Consider the following 19,993-nt stretch of genomic DNA (forward strand, 5'->3'; position numbering starts at 1 on the left):
GGATTCCGATGATGACTTGCTCACTTGCATTGAATGGTTGAAAGGCAGGGTCCAATCTCTTCAGGAAGAGGAGTATGTAAAATACAAACTGTTAGCCAGAGCCAAAGCTTTACATGATAACAACAATCAAACTCATCAATTTTTTGCTCGTCTGCATCAAAAATATGCCTGGGAAAATATTGTGCGCTTAAAGGATGGGCAAGGTGATATGGTGACTGATCCTGCCTCCATTATTCGGATGACTGTTGACTTTTATAGGACCTTGTTGGGTCCACAAGAGATCCTTACAGATGCTGTTCTCTCTGCTCGAACATACATTTGTGGCCTGGTTAGTAATCAGGTCGCACCAGAATGGGTGAATCTAATGGAGGCTGATATTTCTGAAGAGGAAGTGGAAGAAGAGCTGTCTCACTTGCCTCGAAGGAAAAGTCCAGGCTAGGATGGGCTTCCTAATGAGCTAAGAAGTCCCTTTTGGAATTAGAATTGGCAATGTAATAGGTTGTTTTGAGAATCCTGCTCACATCTTGTAAATTTCTACAATGACAGTGTGAGAGAGATTGAGTATTCTGACCTGATGGTCTGATGTAATAGCATGTAAGAGATACAGTGAGAATGTTGACCTGATGGTCTTATGTAAATATTTACTACTTAATTTAATTATCTTCATGAAAGGTATCCACTATAGGTTGGGGATGAGGGATAGCGACAGAGTTCCAAAGGTCAAAGTGTCGAGGATGCCTTGATTTTGTGCAACCATATGTGATAACTGGTCCCATCCAACTTCTAGTCAAGGGTAAGGTTCAGATGAAAGGGCACATGAACCTATGGGGCCATGAGTGTGAGATGAGGTATGGTCCATGAACATCTCCAATAAAGAAGCTAGAGGAAAAACATGGATTGAGAGTGGAGAAGAGAGATTTGGATCACAATTTACGGCTCGCTCCGCATCATGATTATATTGATCCTCATGTCAATCCTTGGAATCCTGCTAGTCTTTGCAACTATCTTGCCAATCTCGGCGGTATTGGCAATGATCCCCTTTGTCTTGTTGGTCTTCATGGCGGTCCTCACGGTCTCTACCCAGCTCCCGACCGATCCACACAATCATACTTTTTTGCCATCTTGATCCTTGAAAACTTGCAAAAAAATACTTTGTTGACTATTGACAATTGCTACAAGGCTGCTTTTAGGGGTGGATGATGTCTTAGTGTGCGTGTGCACGCACGCGCGCGCACACACACACCGGGAGGGAGGTTAACATATCGAGGCCAGACAAAGCCATGTACAATGTTGGTCGTCACTAGATATCAAAGTGTGACATGCTACAAGATGGTCAGTGATATATTGTGAAAAGAAGCTAAGGTGATGTACAAAACAAAATAGTGCTCGTATAAGGATACAAGGGGAGGATGAGGTATTACATGTCTAGTTGTGTGGCTGAATGATATCCCTATCAGACCATTCGTGAGAGCATGAGGATTTGTGGTCTCTTGATCTATGCCCATATAGGTGCACCATACATCATGGCTAGTGTGACCAATGTGTTTGTTGGCACTCTCTCTCCATCATAGCCAATGCTGTGCATCCTCGTGTGAGACAGTCTCTTGCTGCTTGTGCCATTGTGAATCACTTCGCGGATGTAGTGAAAGTGACCCCTAGGTAGACATACGATTGTACAACCTTCGCCTGCCCAGCGCCTAGGGTGAAGACTGATCTCCTCCTCACTAGGGCTGATGTGTGGAAGATTAGAATCTCGGTTCTCCCAAGATTAACGTCAATCCACACTATGTACAAAAAGTCACGAAGGGCATGGAGATGTTGCTATAGACCCTCCACGATTGAGACACCAGAACAATATTGTCAACATAAAGCATAGTAGAGACCAATATACGTGCTAACTCCACCCCATTGTCCCCTGTGTGATGTGATCTTCTATCTCATCAATGTGGACAGGCAAGAGTGTAGGTGACAATGGACATCCTTGCTTCACTCCAATGGTGAGTTTGAAAGTCGCCTCCTGGGCATTGTTGAGTAGAAGCAGAAGCAGAAGCAGAGAGATCATGTACATCAATCGAGGTGCTGAACAGTGAGAGAGTGTGAGAGTGAGTCGACGGATAGGTGTACCAGTGTGGTGCACCCAAAGAATAAAAGAATGTATTTATGCTTTGGGTATGGTACACTCACACCACTAGGGTGAGTTCACGTGTGTGAAGTAATATATACACGGGAGTGTAAAGGGCCTTTACACTCAACAACCTCCCACTTAAAGGTCCTAACCAAACCTTTAACCAACTCCCACAAGTCTAATGCAATGCTCACGTTGAGCCTTTGCAAGACTTTTAGTGAGAACATCTGTAGGGTTATCCTGTGATTTGATCTTAGTCAGGGTGACTAGACCATCATCCAGAACCTGTCTGGTAAAATGATACTGAACATCAATATTTTTGGTACGTGCATGAAACATGGCATTCTTAGCCAGGCATACAACACTTTGGCTATCACATCCAAGTACTTGTGTTTTGGTGGGCAACCCAAAATCCTTGACCAAACGACCAAGCCAAACTGCTTCTTTTGAATCTTCAGTGGCTGAAATATATTCAGCCTCAGTGGTAGAGAGTGTTACTATCTTTTGGAATCTAGAGCACCAAGAAACTGCCCCACTAGTCAAGGTAAAGATGTACCCACTAGTAGACTTGCGAGTATCCAAGTCACTTGCTATGTCTACATCACAATACCCCTGCAGATCTAACGTACCCTTGCCATAGCAAATACATTTTCTTTGTGTGCCCTGAAGGTACCGTAAGATACATTTCATTACTTCCCAATGTGCTTTGCCAGGATTTGACATAAACCTGCTTACAATTCCCATTGCCTTAGCAATGTCAAGTCTAGTGGCAACCATAGCATACATGAGTAAACCACAAGTTGAAGCATAAGGAACACCCTTCATAGAACTGGCTGCCTTATCATCTTTTGGGCAATTTGCCTTGCTAAGCTTAAGATAAGGAGGAAAAGGTACACCAAGAGGCTTAGCATCAGCCATAGAAAAACGATCAAGTACTTTGCTGATGTACTTTTCTTGTGAGAGAAATAAGAGCTGCTACTCTCTATCTCGTGTCACATGCATGCCCAAAATATGTTCAGCTGCACCCAAATCTTTCATGGAAAAGGCTGAATTCAGCTGCTTTTTCAATGCATTAATCTGATTTTTATGCTTACTAGCAATAAGCATATCATCCACATAAAGCACAAGTATAATAAGGCTTCCATCATCAGCCTTCTTAATATATAAGCAGTGATCTGCACTACCCCTTTTCAATCCATGTGAGAGCATGAAGGCATCAAACTTTTTATACCATTGTCTAGCCTGGAGCCTGTTTCAAACCATACAAGCTTCTCTTAAGCTTACATACCAAATGCTCCTTGTATAACAAACCCTTCGGGCTGTTTCATGTATAGCTCCTATTCCAAATCGCCATGCAGGAATGCAGTTCTAACATCCATCTGATCAAGTTCAAGATCCATATCCATTTGATCAAGTTCAAGATCCATAGATGCTACAATGGCAAAGAAAACTCGAAGAGTGGTCATTTTGACGAGAGGAGAAAACACTTCTTGAAAATAAATGCTTATGTATAGCCCTTAGTCACAAGTCTGACGTTGTATTTGGGTTTGCCATCCACAAATTTGATTTTATAGACCCATTTGTTAGGAATGGCTTTGCTATCCTTGGGCAATGTAGCCAAATCCCAAGTATCATTTTGATACAATGACTTCATTTCTTCTTGTATAGCTAGCTCCCACTTTTTCTTTAATTCACATGATAAGGCCTCTTTATACGTAAGAGACTCACCTTCATCTGTGAGAAAAATGCAGTCCAATGAAGGATCAAATCTTTGTATAGGTCTTCTCACACGTGTAGACCTTCTTACCCAATGATTTGTGTTATCAGGTAATGGATCCACATCCAAGGGAATGTCAATGACCTCATTGTTTGGCTGCTGAACTCCATGTTCAGGTTGCTCTAATACAATTTTAGGCTGCTGTAATTCATTTTCAGCATGCTGATTTTGGTGCTCAAGCTGATGTTCAGCATCCCCTTGCTATCCATTTTCATCTGGCTCAGTAATGATATGCTGATTGTCATAATCAACATCAAAAGGAGCTGAATTTTCAGTGGCTGATGTTTGCTCAAGTGACTGATCATGCTGAAATTTAACTTTCTTTTTGTCTGTGTCATTATATGTGACATTTTTCAGCAGCTTTGACTCATTAAATACCAAATTGCGGCTGTGTAGCACCTTTTTCATGCTTGGAACCCAAACTCTATAGCCCATTTCACCTTCATCTCCATAACGCATGAAGATTCCTCTATGAGATTTCATGTCAAGTTTGGTTCTGCTATCAACAGGTACATGTACATAACATTCGCAACCAAAGATCCTTAAGTGGTCATATGAAGCAGATTTGGCCAGAACAAACCTCTTTATTGATGCCACTTTCAAGTGCACGATATGGAGATCGATGTTGGATCAAAAGGGGGCACAGCAGAGAGAGAAAGGGAGGTTGAGCTGAAGTGAGCGTGAGAGTGTGAGAGCTGGAGAGAGTGTAAGCAGAGTGAAAGATACCAATCGATTAGAGTGTACCAACAATGTGTTGGTACACATAATAAAATGTATTTATACTTAGGGCATATTAAGGGTGTATTCACATTTACAACTAAATAATGCGTGTATTCCAACAACCTCCCACTTATTTCAACAACCTCCCACTTAATGGTCCGATATGAATCTCTAGCTAAGCAACTTCCACTAGTCGAATGCAATGCTCGTGCTGAGCTTTGCTTAGACTCTTAGTGAGAACATTTGCAGGGTTATCTTGTTTTTTAATCTTGGTGAATGTGATTTGACCATCTTCCAGAATCTGTCTGATGAAGTGATATCGCACATCTATATGCTTTGTGCATGAATGATACATGGCATTCTTAGCCAGATACACAGCATTCTGGCTATCACATCCCAAAATTGCAGTACCCATAGACATGCCGAGATCATCTGCAAGTCTGCTCAACCATATAGCTTCCTTAGAAGCGTCAGTAGCTGATATGTAGTTAGCTTTAGTGGTACTCAGTGTAACAATGTTCAGCAACCTAGAACTCCAAGAAACAGCCTCATTAGCAACTGTAAAGACATACCCGCTGGTGGACCTACGAGTGTCCAAGTCACTTGCCATGTCTGTATCACAATAACCCTGCAAACTAAGTGTACCCTGCCCATAGCAAATACTTTTTCTTTGTGTACCCTTAAGGTATCGAAGAATACACTTGACAGCCTCCCAGTGTGCTTTGCCAAGATTTGACATAAACCTGCTAACAACTCCCACTGCATGAGCAATGTCTGGACGAGTAGCAAACTAAGTGTACCCTGCCCATAGCAAATACTTTTTCTTTGTGTACCCTTAAGGTATCGAAGAATACACTTGACAGCCTCCCAGTGTGCTTTGCCAAGATTTGACATAAACCTGCTAACAACTCCCACTGCATGAGCAATGTCTGGACGAGTAGCAACCATAGCATACATAAGAGAGCCACAAGCTGATGCATAAAGAACTCCCTTCATAGCATTTGCTCTCACGTCATCTTTCGGGCTGTTGGCTTTGCTAAGCTTGAGATAAGGAGGTAAGGGTACCCCAAAAGGCTTAGCTTCAGCCATGTTAAATCTGTCCAGTACCTTTCCAATGTACTTTTCTTGAGATACAAACAGCAATTTCTGCATTCTATCTCTATGAATCCTCATGCCCAAAATATGCTTTGCATTCCCCAAATCTTTCATGGAGAAAGCTGATTTCAGCTGATTTTTGAGAGCATCCAAGCTAGTCTTTCTTTTCCCAGCTAGTAACATATCATCGATATACAAAACAAGTATGATGGGGCTGCCATCTGTATCCTTTTTCATGTACAAGCAATGATCTGCATGGCTGCGTGTAAACTCATGAGATAGCATAAAAGTGTCAAAATTTTTGTACCACTGCCGCGGTGCTTTCTTCAGCCCATATATGCTACGTTTTAGTTTACACACTATCTGCTCTTTTCCAGAAACTACAAAGCCTTCAAGCTGTTTCATGTAGATTTCCTCATCAATGTCACCATACAAGAAAGCTGTTTTTACATCCATTTGGTACAACTCTAAGTCCAATACAGCAATGAGAGCAAAAAGCACACGTAGAGTGGTCATCTTCACAACAGGTGAGAAGACCTCTTGAAAGTTAATCCCATCCTTCTGTGCATATCCTTTAGCAACTAGTCTTGCCTTGTACTTGGGTTTCCCATCAACTTTCTTTACTTTGTAAACCCATTTGTTTGGAAGAAGCTTCCTTCCTTTGGGCAACGACACAAGATCCCAAGTATCATTTGCATATAGAGATTTAATCTCTTCCTGCATAGCTAGCTCCCACTTACTGTTGAACTCATATGACTTGGCCTCTTTGTATGTAAGAGGCTCACCCTCATCTGTAAGCATCACATAATGCAAGGAGGGATCAAACCTATGTGGTTGCCTTCTTACGCATGTAGACCAATGATGAACATTTTTAGGAATTGGGTCTACATCTGGAGGTATATTATTTTCAGCATTTATTGTCTGCTGTAAGCCATTTTCAGCATGCTGTTCATGTTGTACAACACCTTTATTTTCATTTCCAGCACCTGCATTTTCATAATCAGCAAGTCTATCTTGCTGTCCATGACCTCCTTGTGCTTCTATTTGCTGTCCATCACCATCTGGCTCAAAAATAACCAACCGATCATCAGTTTTAGTCTGTGGTACAACACCTTGAGGCTCATTTTCTGAAGTAATGGGTGGCTGCAAACTTTGAAATTTCATCTTTTTCAGATCTTCATTAGAGGCTAAAGTGGCTTTTAGTAATTTTACCTCATTGAACATAACATTATGGCTGCGAATAATTTTCTTGGATTGAGGTAACCACACTTTGTAGCCAAATTCACCCTGATCACCGTAGCCCATGAAAATGCCTTTGGTGGATTTTGGGTCAAGTTTATTCCTCAGCTTATCCCTAACATGCACAAAAGCATCACAGCCAAATATGCGTAAATGGTCATATGAGGCCGATTTGCCAGACCAAACCTCCTCAGGGATGCCATTATTTAAGGACCTGTTTGGAGAGCGGTTGTGAACTGCGGTTTTGAGTGTCTCTCCCCAAAATGCATGAGGGAGATTAGCAGTGGACAGCATGTACCGCACTCTTTCACATGAAGTCCTGTTATATCTTTCAGCCACCCCATTTGAAGAAGGGCTGCAAGGGGCTGTAAGCTCCCTCTTAATACCATGCAAGTCACAAAAGGACTCGAATTCAGTCGATGTGAACTCACCCCCATTATCAGCTCTCAAGCATTTCAACTTTCTACCTGTTTGAGTGGTCACAAATGCATGAAAAGTTTTAAAAACAGCAAACGCTTCACTTTTCTTTTTCAGCAAGTACACCCAAATCTTCTTGGAACAGTCATCAATAAAGGAAACAAAATATGCAGCACCACCCAATGATTTCACGGGCATACTACATACATCAGAATGCACCAAGTCCAAGACATTGAACTTACGTGAGACACTAGAGTAAAATGAATTTTTTATTTGCTTTCCAAACTGACACTCATTACAAAAATCAAGTTTAGAGCTTTTTCCATAAACCCTCTTCAGAGAGGTAAGGACATCAAGTCCTTTGTGGCTCATATGGCCTAATCTCTTATGCCATAACTCCAAGTGGCTGCAAATTTCAGCAACTGCAAGAAACTTGCCATTCAAGGCTTTACAGTGCAAACAATACAAAGTTTCCTTCTTGGTTCCTTTTGCAATCAGCATGGAATTCTTTTTCACTTTCCACAAACCACCACCAAACAATGTGGTGTAGCCATGCAAGTCAAGTTGACCAACAGATAGTAAACTCTTTTTAATACCAAGCACATATTTGACATCTTTCAACACAAGCTCTTGACCATTGTCTAAAGACAAGTGTACTGTGCCAATCCCAACAATGCTACAAGCATGGTTATTTCCAAGATACACCTTCCATAACTGCCTGCATTGAACATAGCAAAACACTCCAAGCAAGGAGTTACATGGAAAGGGGCACCAGAGTCTACAATCCAAGTCTGAGTGGCACCATCATCAACTAACAAGAGTGCATCAATCACATCAGCCTTGGTAATCTGCATATCCTACATGTGACATACAAGGGCATCATAATCAACTGCACATAATACATCAGCCTCTGTATCTGAAAGCTCTTATATGATCATGCTAGAGGCCACATTGGCCTTCTCTTTCCCTTTGGTTGTCTCCGATGCATCTGTCTTTTTTTCCTTCTTTTTATCTCCTGCATTCTTCTTTCTCTCTTGTTCCTTCTTGTAATATCTACAATCAGGTTTCTTGTGGCCCTTCCGACCACATTGATAGCTAGTAATGTCACTCTTATCCTTTCCTTTGCTCTTGCTCCTGTTTCTATGTTCTGCATTTGCATTTTTCTTTTCAACCCTGCCTCTTATATTATAAGTTGAGTTGCTGCCTTCTCCACTAAACATACGTCTAATTTCTTCATTCAAGATAGAATCCCTCACCCCATCATATGAGAGATAGGGGTTATTGCTGAGTGAAACCACCAAGGTCTCCCAAGAGTCAGGTAGTGTCATGATAAAAAAGATCGCCCTCAACTTATCATCAAAATCCAAATTTGCATCTTTGAGTTGATTTAGAATCCCTGTAAATGTACTCAAGTGCTCAGCTACAGGCTGTGACTCATCCAGTCACATATTCACCAGCTTGCGCATTAAATGCGCCTGATTAACAGGTGTGGTGATCTCATAAGTAGTTTCGGCTTCTCTCATATTGCATAATTTGTATCTAAACCCTTAATGTTTGTCAGAATATCATCGGTGACACCCATCTTTATGTAAGCCACAACCTTTTTATTCACTTTGGCTGAATCTGCATCAGAGATTAGTGCGGGTTTATCTTCCTGCAAAGCATCCTCACAATCCTTTAGGAACAAAATGCCTTGTATACAATCTTTTCAAAGGTCAAATCCATGACCATCAAACCGTTTAATCTCCATCAAACTCTTGATGTCTGAACTGGAAGAAGTTGTAGCCATTTTATCACAGACACAGGAGTAAATGCACCAATCTGCAAAAGTACAAGCCGAACCAGCAAAATACATTGCTGTTCTTTCTCAACTAGAAATAAATCTCTGCTGTTTGTACATGAACTAGCCACCAAACGGGCAAAGATGCAGAAATTTACCAAATTCTACGCAGATTCCCAAATTTTCAAGTCCAAAATTGCATGAATGTCTACCAATCTGACCCAGCTGAGCAAAACTTTGCCAATATATGGAAAGCCCCAAATTTCTAGGACCCAATCTCAGGAAATTTTGCCCAAAAGAGCGAAAATCTGACAAATTTGGCAAAATCCTCAAATTAATTGAGGTCACTGCTCACAATGTCAGCAATTTTTGACACGAATGTCAATGTCAGGCCTAGATGAGATCAAATCTGGGAAACGCCCCAAATTTTTTGGCCAGATTTGCACAGATTTGGAAAACAGTGTTTCCATGCGTGAACTCCGTCAGAGGAGGAGGATGAAAGGGATTTAAAAAAAAAAGTGAATTTTTGATTTAAAGAAAAATGGCAGAAGGGGGTCTGTTGACCCGACCTGTCATGTGACGCCCCGTCGTCTCCCTGGTCACACTGGTCGCCAGTTGCAGCAAGTTGACGCGTGCGATCTGCAGTATGGTCATGCCACACACCTGCCTAGTCACCTCGAGCAGTATTCTGCTCACATTTTGCTCGATTGCTGGTCTTCTTCACGGGAAGCGTGCACAAAAGTCAGCTCTAATACCAGTTGTTGGACCAAGAGGGGGCACAAGAGAGAGAGACGGAGGTCGAGCTGGAGTGAGCGTGAGAGTGTGACGGCTGGAGAGAGTGTAAGCAGAGTGAAAGGTACCAGTCGATTAGAGTGTACCAACAATTTGTTGATACACAAAGAATAAAATGTATTTATACTTGGACACGTAAAGGGTATGTTCACATGTACAATGTGCGTGTACTATACACGGAGGTTACCGGGCCTTTATCCCAACAATCGATTGCAAATATGCACCGCGATTTCAAGTGCGTCTTTCCAAAATGATTGCGAGAGATTAGCTGTGGACAACATGCATAGAATCTTCTCACATAATGTGCGATTCATTTGCTCAGCCACACCATTAGATGATGGATTGTAAGGAGCTGTGAGCTCCCGTTTAATCCCATTTGACATCACAAAACTTATTGAATTCTTTAGATACATGCTCTGCCCGGTTATCTATTTTTATGCATTTTGATTTTAAACCCTTTTGAGTACTAACCAATGCATAAAACTTTTTAAAAGCATCCAATGCCTCACTTTTTTGCTTAAGCAAGTAAATCCACAGCTTTCTAGAATGGTCATCATTAAAAGACACAAAATAATAGAAACCACTATGAGTTTTTATTGGCATGGTACATACATCAGAATGGACTAAATCCAAGATACATGCCTTCCTAAAGGCTCCATGAGAGTATGGACTCTTTACATGTTTACCAAGAATACATTCATCACAAAATTCAAGGTTTGAGTTTTTCACATCAACTCTTCCAAGTGAAGAAAGTTCCTGTAAACCCTTTTGGCTCATGTGTCCAAGACGATTGTGCCATAACTCCCATGTGTGACTGCACTTCAGCAATTGCTACAAACTTTTTTGGAAGTGCCTTGCAGTAGAGATAATATAGAGTCCCCTTTTTACCACCTCTAGTGACTAGTATAGACCCTTTCTGTATTTTCCACATGCCACCACTAAAAGTAGTGAACTAACCTTTGCTGTCTAGCTGCCCAACAGAAAGCAAGCTCTTCTTGATGCCAGGTACATTTCTAACATTATGAAGGATCAATTCTTGACTATTTTCAAGAGCCAGATGTATGGTGTCCATTCCTTGAATATCACATGCATGATTGTTGCCAAGGTAGACTTTTCCAAGATTACATTTTGCATAAGAAGAAAAACACTCCAAAGATGGGAGTTACATGAAATGAAGCACTGTTGTCAACAATCCACAATTGTGATAAACCATCATGAGCCGACAATAAAGCATCTATCACATCCGTTTTAGTGATATACATGTCCTCCACTGTCATAGCATGTGGATCTGAAAATGCAACCAGCAAATCAGCATCTTTATCCTCTTCTATTTCCTCAATAACAACACTAGATACCATATTTGTTGTTTTTGTCTCTTTAGGGGTAGAGCTGCCATCCTTGTCATTCTTTTTGACTTTTGCATTAGCCTTCTTCTTGCGTTCTTGTTCCTTTTTAAAGTACCTGCAATCGGGCTTTTCATGCCCTTTGCGACCACATTGATAACAAGTTACATCTTGCTGTTTTTCCTTGCTTTTGTTGCGATTTTTGTTTTTATTTGTAGTGTTAGATCTTTTTTTAGCTCTTCCTCTTACATTGTAGGCTGATCCACTGTTTTTCCCACTTGTCTTATGTCTAATCTCTTCATTGAGAATAGAATCACACACACCATCAAATGCCAAGTTGGGGTTATTACTCAATGACACAACCAATGCTTCCCATGAATCAGGCAAGGTCATGAGCAAGAAGATAGCCCTCAATTTAGGATCAAAAGCTGGCAAACCTGCATCTTGTAACTGACTCAAAATACTAGCAAAAGCATTTAAATGCTCTGAGGCAGGCTTAGACTCATCAAGCTTCAAGTTGACCAACTTTCGCATGAGATGTACTTGATCAACCGGAGTTGTATTCTCATAAGTAGCTTTGAGTTTCTCCCAAACTACATAGGTAGTATTAAGCCCCTTTATATCAACCAAGATATCATCTGTGACGGCCATTTTAATGTAAGTAATGGCCTTTTTATTCATTTTAGCACAATCCTCATCTAACAAAGCAACAATCTTATGTTCTGCTACAGCATAATCACAATCCTTTAGAAAGAGTATACCGTGCATACGATCTTTCCAAAGATCAAAACCATTGCCATCGAATTTACGAATCTCAAAGACATTCTTTGTGTTAGATGTAGATGCACTGCCAGCCATCTTGAGCAATACACAACTGAAATAAAGGGTTGAATGCTTTCAGCCAATAGCAAGGTTGCTGAATTGTAACAGCAAGTATACACTCTTGTACTTCCAAGGTGTCCAAGAAGGAGATGTTTAGCTGCAATTTCAGTCTCCAGTACTGATTACAGCATATGCATGAATCAAATCTGATACATTTGCATCAAAGACAGTTCCCACTTCAGTAACACATCACCATAATACCCAAATGCAATGACCCAAATGCTGTATGTACTACTGTTTCATTGCATAGTGAATATTCAGCAATACATATACCAAGAGAAGCTGCCCTTTTTCAACATTTGAAGCATCCAAAGCTCAAAAAACTCCCACTCAGCAGTGAATCTGCTGCAAATTTTACTGTCTTGTCTCAAATCAACTCAAAATACATCACCAATGTGAAAAGCCCAAAATTTTGGTAGCGAATCTACCCCAATTGCATCAGTACATCTTCCTGAGCATCAAGTACGGGCAAATGTTGCAGAAATTTCACGAATTCTGTAAAAGCCCCAAATTTTGGGGTCCAAGAGGGTACAAATTTCCAAGAAATTGGCTTAACCAAGCAAGAATTTCACTTGCATCTGAAAATCCCCAAAATTTATGAGACCGTGCACTCAATGTCTGCAATTTATGGATCAGGAATTACTGAAACATGTGTCCGGCCCCAAATCTAAGAAAAGCCCCAAATTTCGAGAAGTAGATTTGCATAAATTTATGATCTGTGATTGTGTGTGTGAATGCTCAGAAGAGGACAAAGAAAAAAAACTGAAAAAATTTCAGATTTATTGGGGTCGATTGACTTGCTTGTTTGGCTCCCATCGGATAGGCATGCCTCCTTCGGCTCCTGTCCCCTGCCACGCACACCTCCTATTATCTGCGCGCTGGTTGTCGCGAGCGCCATTGACCTTTTGCGTGCAAATCCTGTGTGCTGGTCTTGGTTGCGAGCAAGTCTCGTCTGACCCCCTCGTCGTTTGACTTGTCATTGGCCCCGTTTGACACTTGCGTTGCTTGTCTGCGTGTCGCCTGTCGCAAAGCCGTCGCCTGCTATTGCTTCCTTTCAACTAAGATTATTGCCTACTCCTCAATAGCCCTTCTGATCCGTCAGTTCCCATGACAATGACTGCACTGTCTGCAGTGACTGCCGCCTTGCACCGTGTTGCTTTGATACCAGTTTGTTGAGTAGAAGCGGAAGCAGAGAGATCATGCACATCAATCGAGGTGCTGAACAATGAGAGAGTGTGAGAGTAAGTCGCCGGATAGGTGTCTACCAATGTGGTGCACCCAAAGAATAAAAGAATGCATATATACTTAGGGTACGGTACACTTACGCCCACTAGGGTGAGTTCACGTGTGTGAAGTAATATATACACGGGAGAGCCTGAAGGGCCTTTACACCCAATAGGCATCTCACTCGACCCACCACTCTCATATAGGGCATAAATACCATGAATCATGTCTGATGGCATGTCTGTAGCCTTTGTAGTAGTCTATCTCATGGAATTGTATCAAAGACTTTACAAAAATCCACAAAGCAGCAATAGAGTCTCTTCTTCGTCATTTTTGCATGCCCAATCATACTTCTCAAGGTGAAGATGTGGTCAAGTGTAGAGAATCCCTGTTTGAAACCAACTTGTCTTATTGCTCTCAATTTCCCTCTCTTTGCATATGCACTGAGCTCTACCTCTATCATTGCTTCATATATCTTTGCCAACGTGTGGCCCACCATGATGGTTTTGTAGTTACCTAGGTCTAGGGGGTCTCTAGACTTGTGGATGGGCACGATGGTACACATGGCCCACTCATTTGGGAAGCATTTTGCTAGGCCCGTATTGAATATAAAAGCAAGGAGAGGAGCCAAAATGTCAACTTCATAAATGATGTGCTCACCTTGTGTACTTGTGTGATCTATCGATCATCCATGCTATAGGCGCTCTATTGCTCTCCTCACCATATCATGTAAGAAGGTGGATGTGGTAGGGCGAGGCCTGGAGGGTGAGGGATCGGTGGGTGTACGGTGCATCATTTAGTCCCTCTGCATAGGAGTGCCATGTCTCAGGGTCACTTATGGGTGTGGGATGGTGTGGCTCTCGCAATTCGCACCATAACGTGGCTACATCTTTGCTCATGAACAAATGGTACAGGTCCCAATATTGTGCCTCCTTGTATGCCCATTGTTTATGAGGAGTCAAGATCCGCATTTGCTTGCAGGTCTCGCTCTTTGTGATAGACCCTAGTTCTCTTTGGATTTGGAGGTGCATGTATAGCTTTTTGCACTCATCATCATACCACTTGTTTTGAGGCATGGTTCCAGGTTGGGTGGATCTACTAGTATATGTGGAGTGTGGGAAGCTTTGGAGAGCAGTCGAGTGGAGGACGGAGGTAAGTTGGGAGGTGAGTGCTCCTAGGGGGGTAGTATGCTCAAACTGTGTGAGCCCATCATGTATGTGATGGTTGTATATGTCAGCTAGCTCATGCCTAAAATAGAGAGTGGTGGATTGGGTATGGGCAGTAGTTGGCATTTGTGCGTGTGTGGAGGAGGATATGGTGAGGGACAAGTAGGTATGATGGAAGCAAGTCAGTGCTCCGGATCCAGGCCAGTTCTTCATCTCGTTGTAAATAGTGGGATGGTGTTGGGACCCTAGCTTTAGTTGGTATTGGCCGTAGTGAGTACTATCTCCTCCAGTATTAGCGGGTATCCTCTACATGCTTGCCTCCCCTATGTGTATCACTTGTAGCCTCCCTAAACCCTCAAAATCATATGTCACACTGTCTACTCTGCATTCTCAGGTTGACCCTCCTGCTGTTGCGGCTGCCGGTAGCATATCTCGACCCCGCGGGGGAAAGTAGCATGGGGCAATATATAGCATATCTCCATTCTGATCCACATGCATCATTCATCAGGATCTCGTGCCATGATGTGGACTGTATCCTGTAGCTCATGTCTGATCAACATCACCACCTCCTAATCCTTGGGTGGTGCCGTGACTTAATGTCTCGTGCAGCTCCTGTACATCGATTCCCATACATATGCGTGTACTTTGGGCAGTCCCCTCTTGGGACTCTAGTGTCTCTATGATCAAAATCAGCTCATGATTCTCCATCACCTCCATCCTCCTTGGGTGTGTCCATAATGAGCGTTAGAATTCCATACTATTATTCATATCTCTGAGGCATCTGTCTTATAGACCGTGTGCCCCTATTCAACTACCCTGCCATCAATGATGTCTTGGCCATCTCTGTATGTTGCCTTCTTGCCCTCCCTAGCCTTGATTATTTTGGGCATGCTTGCATGCTTGTGCTCCACCTACATCCTAGTAAGGTCATCGTCTAGGTAGATGGGATCCCTTCGGAGTTTGCGTAGTATGGCTTTCTTCCTCGTGAAGGTTACCTCTCCATTTCATCCTGAAACCTTAGGATGAGTGCACGCTTTTGCAGTTCTTTCCCAACTCTCCAGGGTTTTGTAAAGGGGAGTGCTTCTTCCTCTTTGTATTCGAGGCATATGCACAAATTCTTACCATCCTTCTTGGGTGATGAGTCCTTCTCAGGTATGCCATTTACCCATATGTTTAGTTGCCTTGCTTGTCTCATCCTATCTTCCTCCAGTGTGGCATTGACAATCTGTACCTCCTCTTTTTGGTTGTCCTCCACCACCTTTTTTTTTGTTCTTCTTCACTACCTCGACCCACCCTTGTTGCATGGTCTCAAGCTTAATGTCCACGGCTTTGGAGTGTTCCTCCTTTATGGTGGTGATCATGCCCTGTTGGATCTCTTGTTCCTCTCGTCCAGTGCTCTTCAGCGCCACTATCTCCTCTTTTAGGTATTGAATTTCTATTAGCATGATTGCCTTCTCATTCCTCCACTCTTCGGCTTCACTTTCAAGTTTTGTGATTTTGTTTGAGAGAGAGAGAGAGAGAGAGAGAGAGAGAGAGAGAGCCCTTTTTTGCCTTGACTTTTGTACTCTCAGTCATCTGACTTTCTGTACTCCTGTAGTAATTTCATATAATATAAATTATTATGAGAGAGAGAGAGAGAGAGAGAGAGAGAGAGAGAGAGAGAGAGAGAGAGTGTGTGTGTGTGTGTGTGTGTGTGTGTGTGTGAGAGAGAGAGAGTGTGTGTGTGTGTGTGTGCAGCTGCAGAATGTTATTGCAATCAGCAAATGTGGTTGACCTGATGGTTGCTCAATGTGACCAGCTGCCACTATGCAACTGGAATGATGAGAAAAAATTCTGGAAATGCAGTAAATGGCAGCATCTAATGAATGCACAGACTAACACAATGTCAGAGCTTCTGTATCTCCATTAGACCTAGTCAAAACCAGGAGACGACAGCAGAAATACATACACGTGTTTACCCTTGTGTCTATGCTAGGCATGTTAGTAGTCTCTTAGAGGCTTGGGTAAGTATGTGCACCATTTTCAATTGACTTGAGAGATTTCTAGGGAGATGTTATAAGACTTTGAAGCCTATAAAACATTGTACCTTCTGTCTGCTCAAACTAATTAAGTTTTTTCAATTGTCTTGGCTGTGTGGTTCGTTCATTCTTTATTCCTCTCTCTCGCCCTCTCAATGAAGTCTTTCACACTCTGAACTGCAACAATCATGGACAACATGTTTACATGCAGCCACTAGGTTAACAATTTAACCCACTGAATGAAGTGATGAATTGTCTGTTTTTTTGGGTTCTACGCCAACATGATGTTAACAGAAACAATATTTACTTTTTATTCTAATCAAGGGTTGCCTTTTATACATTTTGTAACTAAGCATGCCATTTATGGATACGGTCATAAATGTGCTCAATGCTTATGGCTATGTTTTCATTCCAATATACAAAATTAACAATTCAATCTTTGTTGCAGTCCACGCAGTTCATATCAGCTGAAGGATGAAGATTTTCCTCCACTGACATTTCAGCAAGAAACATCTGGAGCATTCACAGCCCATAAAGTCCAAACACAACAATTATCCTACCATCAAGCTTGTCTAATTGGTCACCCAGTATAATTTTCCTCTACATGGTGGATATAACCCCACTTCACCTTGTATTGAATCTTACTTTTTGTGTGTACACAGCAACAGCATGCGGTATAAGCTTGAGCTCAAATGTATAGAAGCCTAGTTTCAAGTTGTCATATGATGAAAGTTGACAGACTCTAGAAAACGCCATATAGCTGTACCATATTATAGTTGTGTTGGGTGTTTAAAAGTCTGATGCTTGTAACTGGGTTTTAGTATTAGTGATCTATTGTAACAATACGTACCTCATTTTGTAATCAGATTATTCTGGGTCTCAGAAACTTGTAGTTCACTGTGCAAGTGACTGGTCACAAGAGTGGCAAACTGTTCTTATTTAGCCACAGCAAAATGCTAATGCATGAAACAGAAGAATGGAAAGAGTTTAAGTTACCTGAAAGGTTGTGTGTCTTGTAGAAATTTATGCCTTCATTTACTTCACAAGGTGTCATAAGGGGATGAACCATTACCAATTTGAAAAGGTTTGTTGAAATTATGTAGAACAAGCTTTTCTAAGTAATGAGCAATGGCCTACAGAATTATTGTAGTGCAGATGAACTTTGTTATTGCTCCGAGTTATAAAGTTCTGACCTTTGGAGAATCATGGTTCAGTCACCAGTGCTATCAATCCATTTCTGTGCTAAATTCCTCATGGCACTCTTTGCCACAAGTTGCCACTTCATCTGGTTTTGTAAATGTCTTTTTTGTGTTGGTCGTCATGGTTATAGAATATTACAGTCTGTCGAACAGCAATGGCCATGGTTATAGAGGCCTAACAAATTGAAGCAGGCTCTGCATAAATTGTTATATAAACGACAAGCAGACATCATAAATTGGAGCATTACCTTGTGCTGCTTGTTTTCTTAATGTCGTCATTTGTTTTGGGCTAGAAAAAAGGTGAAAAAAGGACCCATCCAGAGAGAGTGTGCGTATGTATATAAAAGACCAGCAGCCATTGCCTGCTAACTACGAGTAATTTTTCTCTTCAAGAATAGTGTAGCGCTCCCAACCATCAGCTAACAAGTTATTGAGCTTGGAGAAATACTAATACCAGGAGCAAGTCATTGAAAGACTCTATTCAGTTCCACATAAAGCACAAGTCCGTTTTGGATTCAGGAGATCAATCAAATTTCATTGGCTTTGCCTGCACAAATTTTCCCAAAGTAATGAGCATTTTGGATTGTGTAGATCAATCAAATTTCATTAGCTTCACATGTCTCTGCTGCTCATTCTGTTCTTCACTATATTCGTGTTTCTTGTGGTGGTATTAGCAGTGTCTCTCCTTCGCAGCCACCATATTTCCCACACAGTATCAAACAGCCAAACTCTGGGCCTCATTTAGACCTGAAGAGTGGTGATTGCCTCATCACTTTACATGTCTATTCTTTGTCTAGTAATTTCTTATTACATGTAGCTACTGTTCTGCTTCAGCTCTTGTATTTTGGTCATAGTCATCTGATGTTTCAAGTCTAATACGAATATGAAGTGGGGAGCATGGTTGGCAAATCCCAATTCTGCATGATCTAGGCTTGTTGGGGTGAAAACTTGTGATCTACTTACTAAATAGCATTCGGATACCCACCATTAGTTTTTCTAAGGCATTGGGGTTTTTAATAGTGATGCAAGGCATTAAGATTGCATTTTGGGTCTCAATAATATTCTATAGATGTGCTTGATCTTGGACTTTGTGGTAATTCCTCACAAGATTGTTTAATTATATCTATATTGCACGAAATTTTTGATGCTTCTAGTATTATGGTACATATTTTCCATTGTATGCTTGCTCTTAGACAAGGTAGCCTAGGAAATGTGTAAGCTATGCCCTACTAATTAATACATTAATTTGAATTGATTGGGATTGCATTTATGGCACTGCCCTTCCAAAGCACTAATGATTATCTTTATGGTAAGAGATTCATATAATACTATCTTATGTTATTAAGTCATCGTTGGATCTGCACGCACGCACGCACACACACACACACGTCTCTTCAATTCACCATCATTCATGTGCACATATGTGGATCATGTATGTATGGCATCACCACCTCTTTTATTTGCCATATGGTATAGCCATTTACATCATGAGGTTCTAAAGATAGAGAAATGTTGTTACTTCTATTGAATGGTGACCAAAATTGTCAAAATGTCCCCTTTGGCTCTCTAAGGGTCTATGTTTAGAAATGAAAGTGTTGTCCTACATCTAACCTAGTTCCTTGAGCTTATAAATACTAATAATTGTACCTAGAAAAATAGTAAATCACTTGTCACCAACATATGATGCAACCTTCTAATATGAATAAATGATGCAACTTGGGTTTCTCTTAGAGTAAGACTCGAGTCACAAACTTACATCTCAAATAATACAAGTAAGCATATACATTAAGCAAATAAAGGTGTTGTGAGGGGGTGCTAACTAGAGAAACAATGGCCTTAGATGTTTTTCCTTTATGCATTGAGGTACATTCTCAAGGGGATGACAATCTTATATAGTTTTCATTTTCAAGCATTATACTCACTCTTGTATATGTGGGTGATTCCATAAGCGGTTGATTCTATAATATACATTGTTGGCACTCTTTTTCATAGTTGGTTGCCCTTGGGGTATCCCTTGACTATTTACTTTATGACCAACTATTGATTATTAAATAATATTTTGGTGTTGATTAAAAATGATCAATTTACATTGATTCTTGTACTATTTCTATTTACTTTTTAGACTCGATTGATGTGTAAAGATACAAAATGGTTAAGCTTGTGGTGTTGGGGTAGTAATTTAACCTATTATGAAATATTTAATTCATTCATATTTT

The 19,993-nt window shown here is 41.2% G+C and overlaps 1 protein-coding gene and 1 pseudogene across 2 annotated transcripts in view; one reads left to right on the forward strand and one right to left on the reverse strand.

Annotated features, from left to right (window-relative positions):
- LOC148022572 (uncharacterized) overlaps window positions 1-17,464 on the forward strand; it is a 77,817-nt gene extending 60,353 nt beyond the window's left edge. For both annotated transcript variants that reach the window (XM_087695519.1, XM_087695520.1), the window contains exon 11: window positions 17,027-17,464. In XM_087695519.1, the coding sequence (XP_087551645.1) occupies window positions 17,027-17,171 (145 nt within the window). In that variant the 3' untranslated portion in view covers window positions 17,172-17,464. The remainder of the gene's footprint in view (window positions 1-17,026) is intronic.
- LOC148022573 (uncharacterized) lies at window positions 13,660-14,365 on the reverse strand (annotated as a pseudogene).
- Window positions 17,465-19,993: the final 2,529 nt, after the last annotated feature.

This window comes from Lygodium microphyllum, chromosome 16 (assembly GCF_053477565.2).
Source record: "Lygodium microphyllum isolate KBCC chromosome 16, Lygodium_microphyllum_v1.1.10, whole genome shotgun sequence".
Classification (NCBI taxonomy): Eukaryota; Viridiplantae; Streptophyta; class Polypodiopsida; order Schizaeales; family Lygodiaceae; genus Lygodium; species Lygodium microphyllum.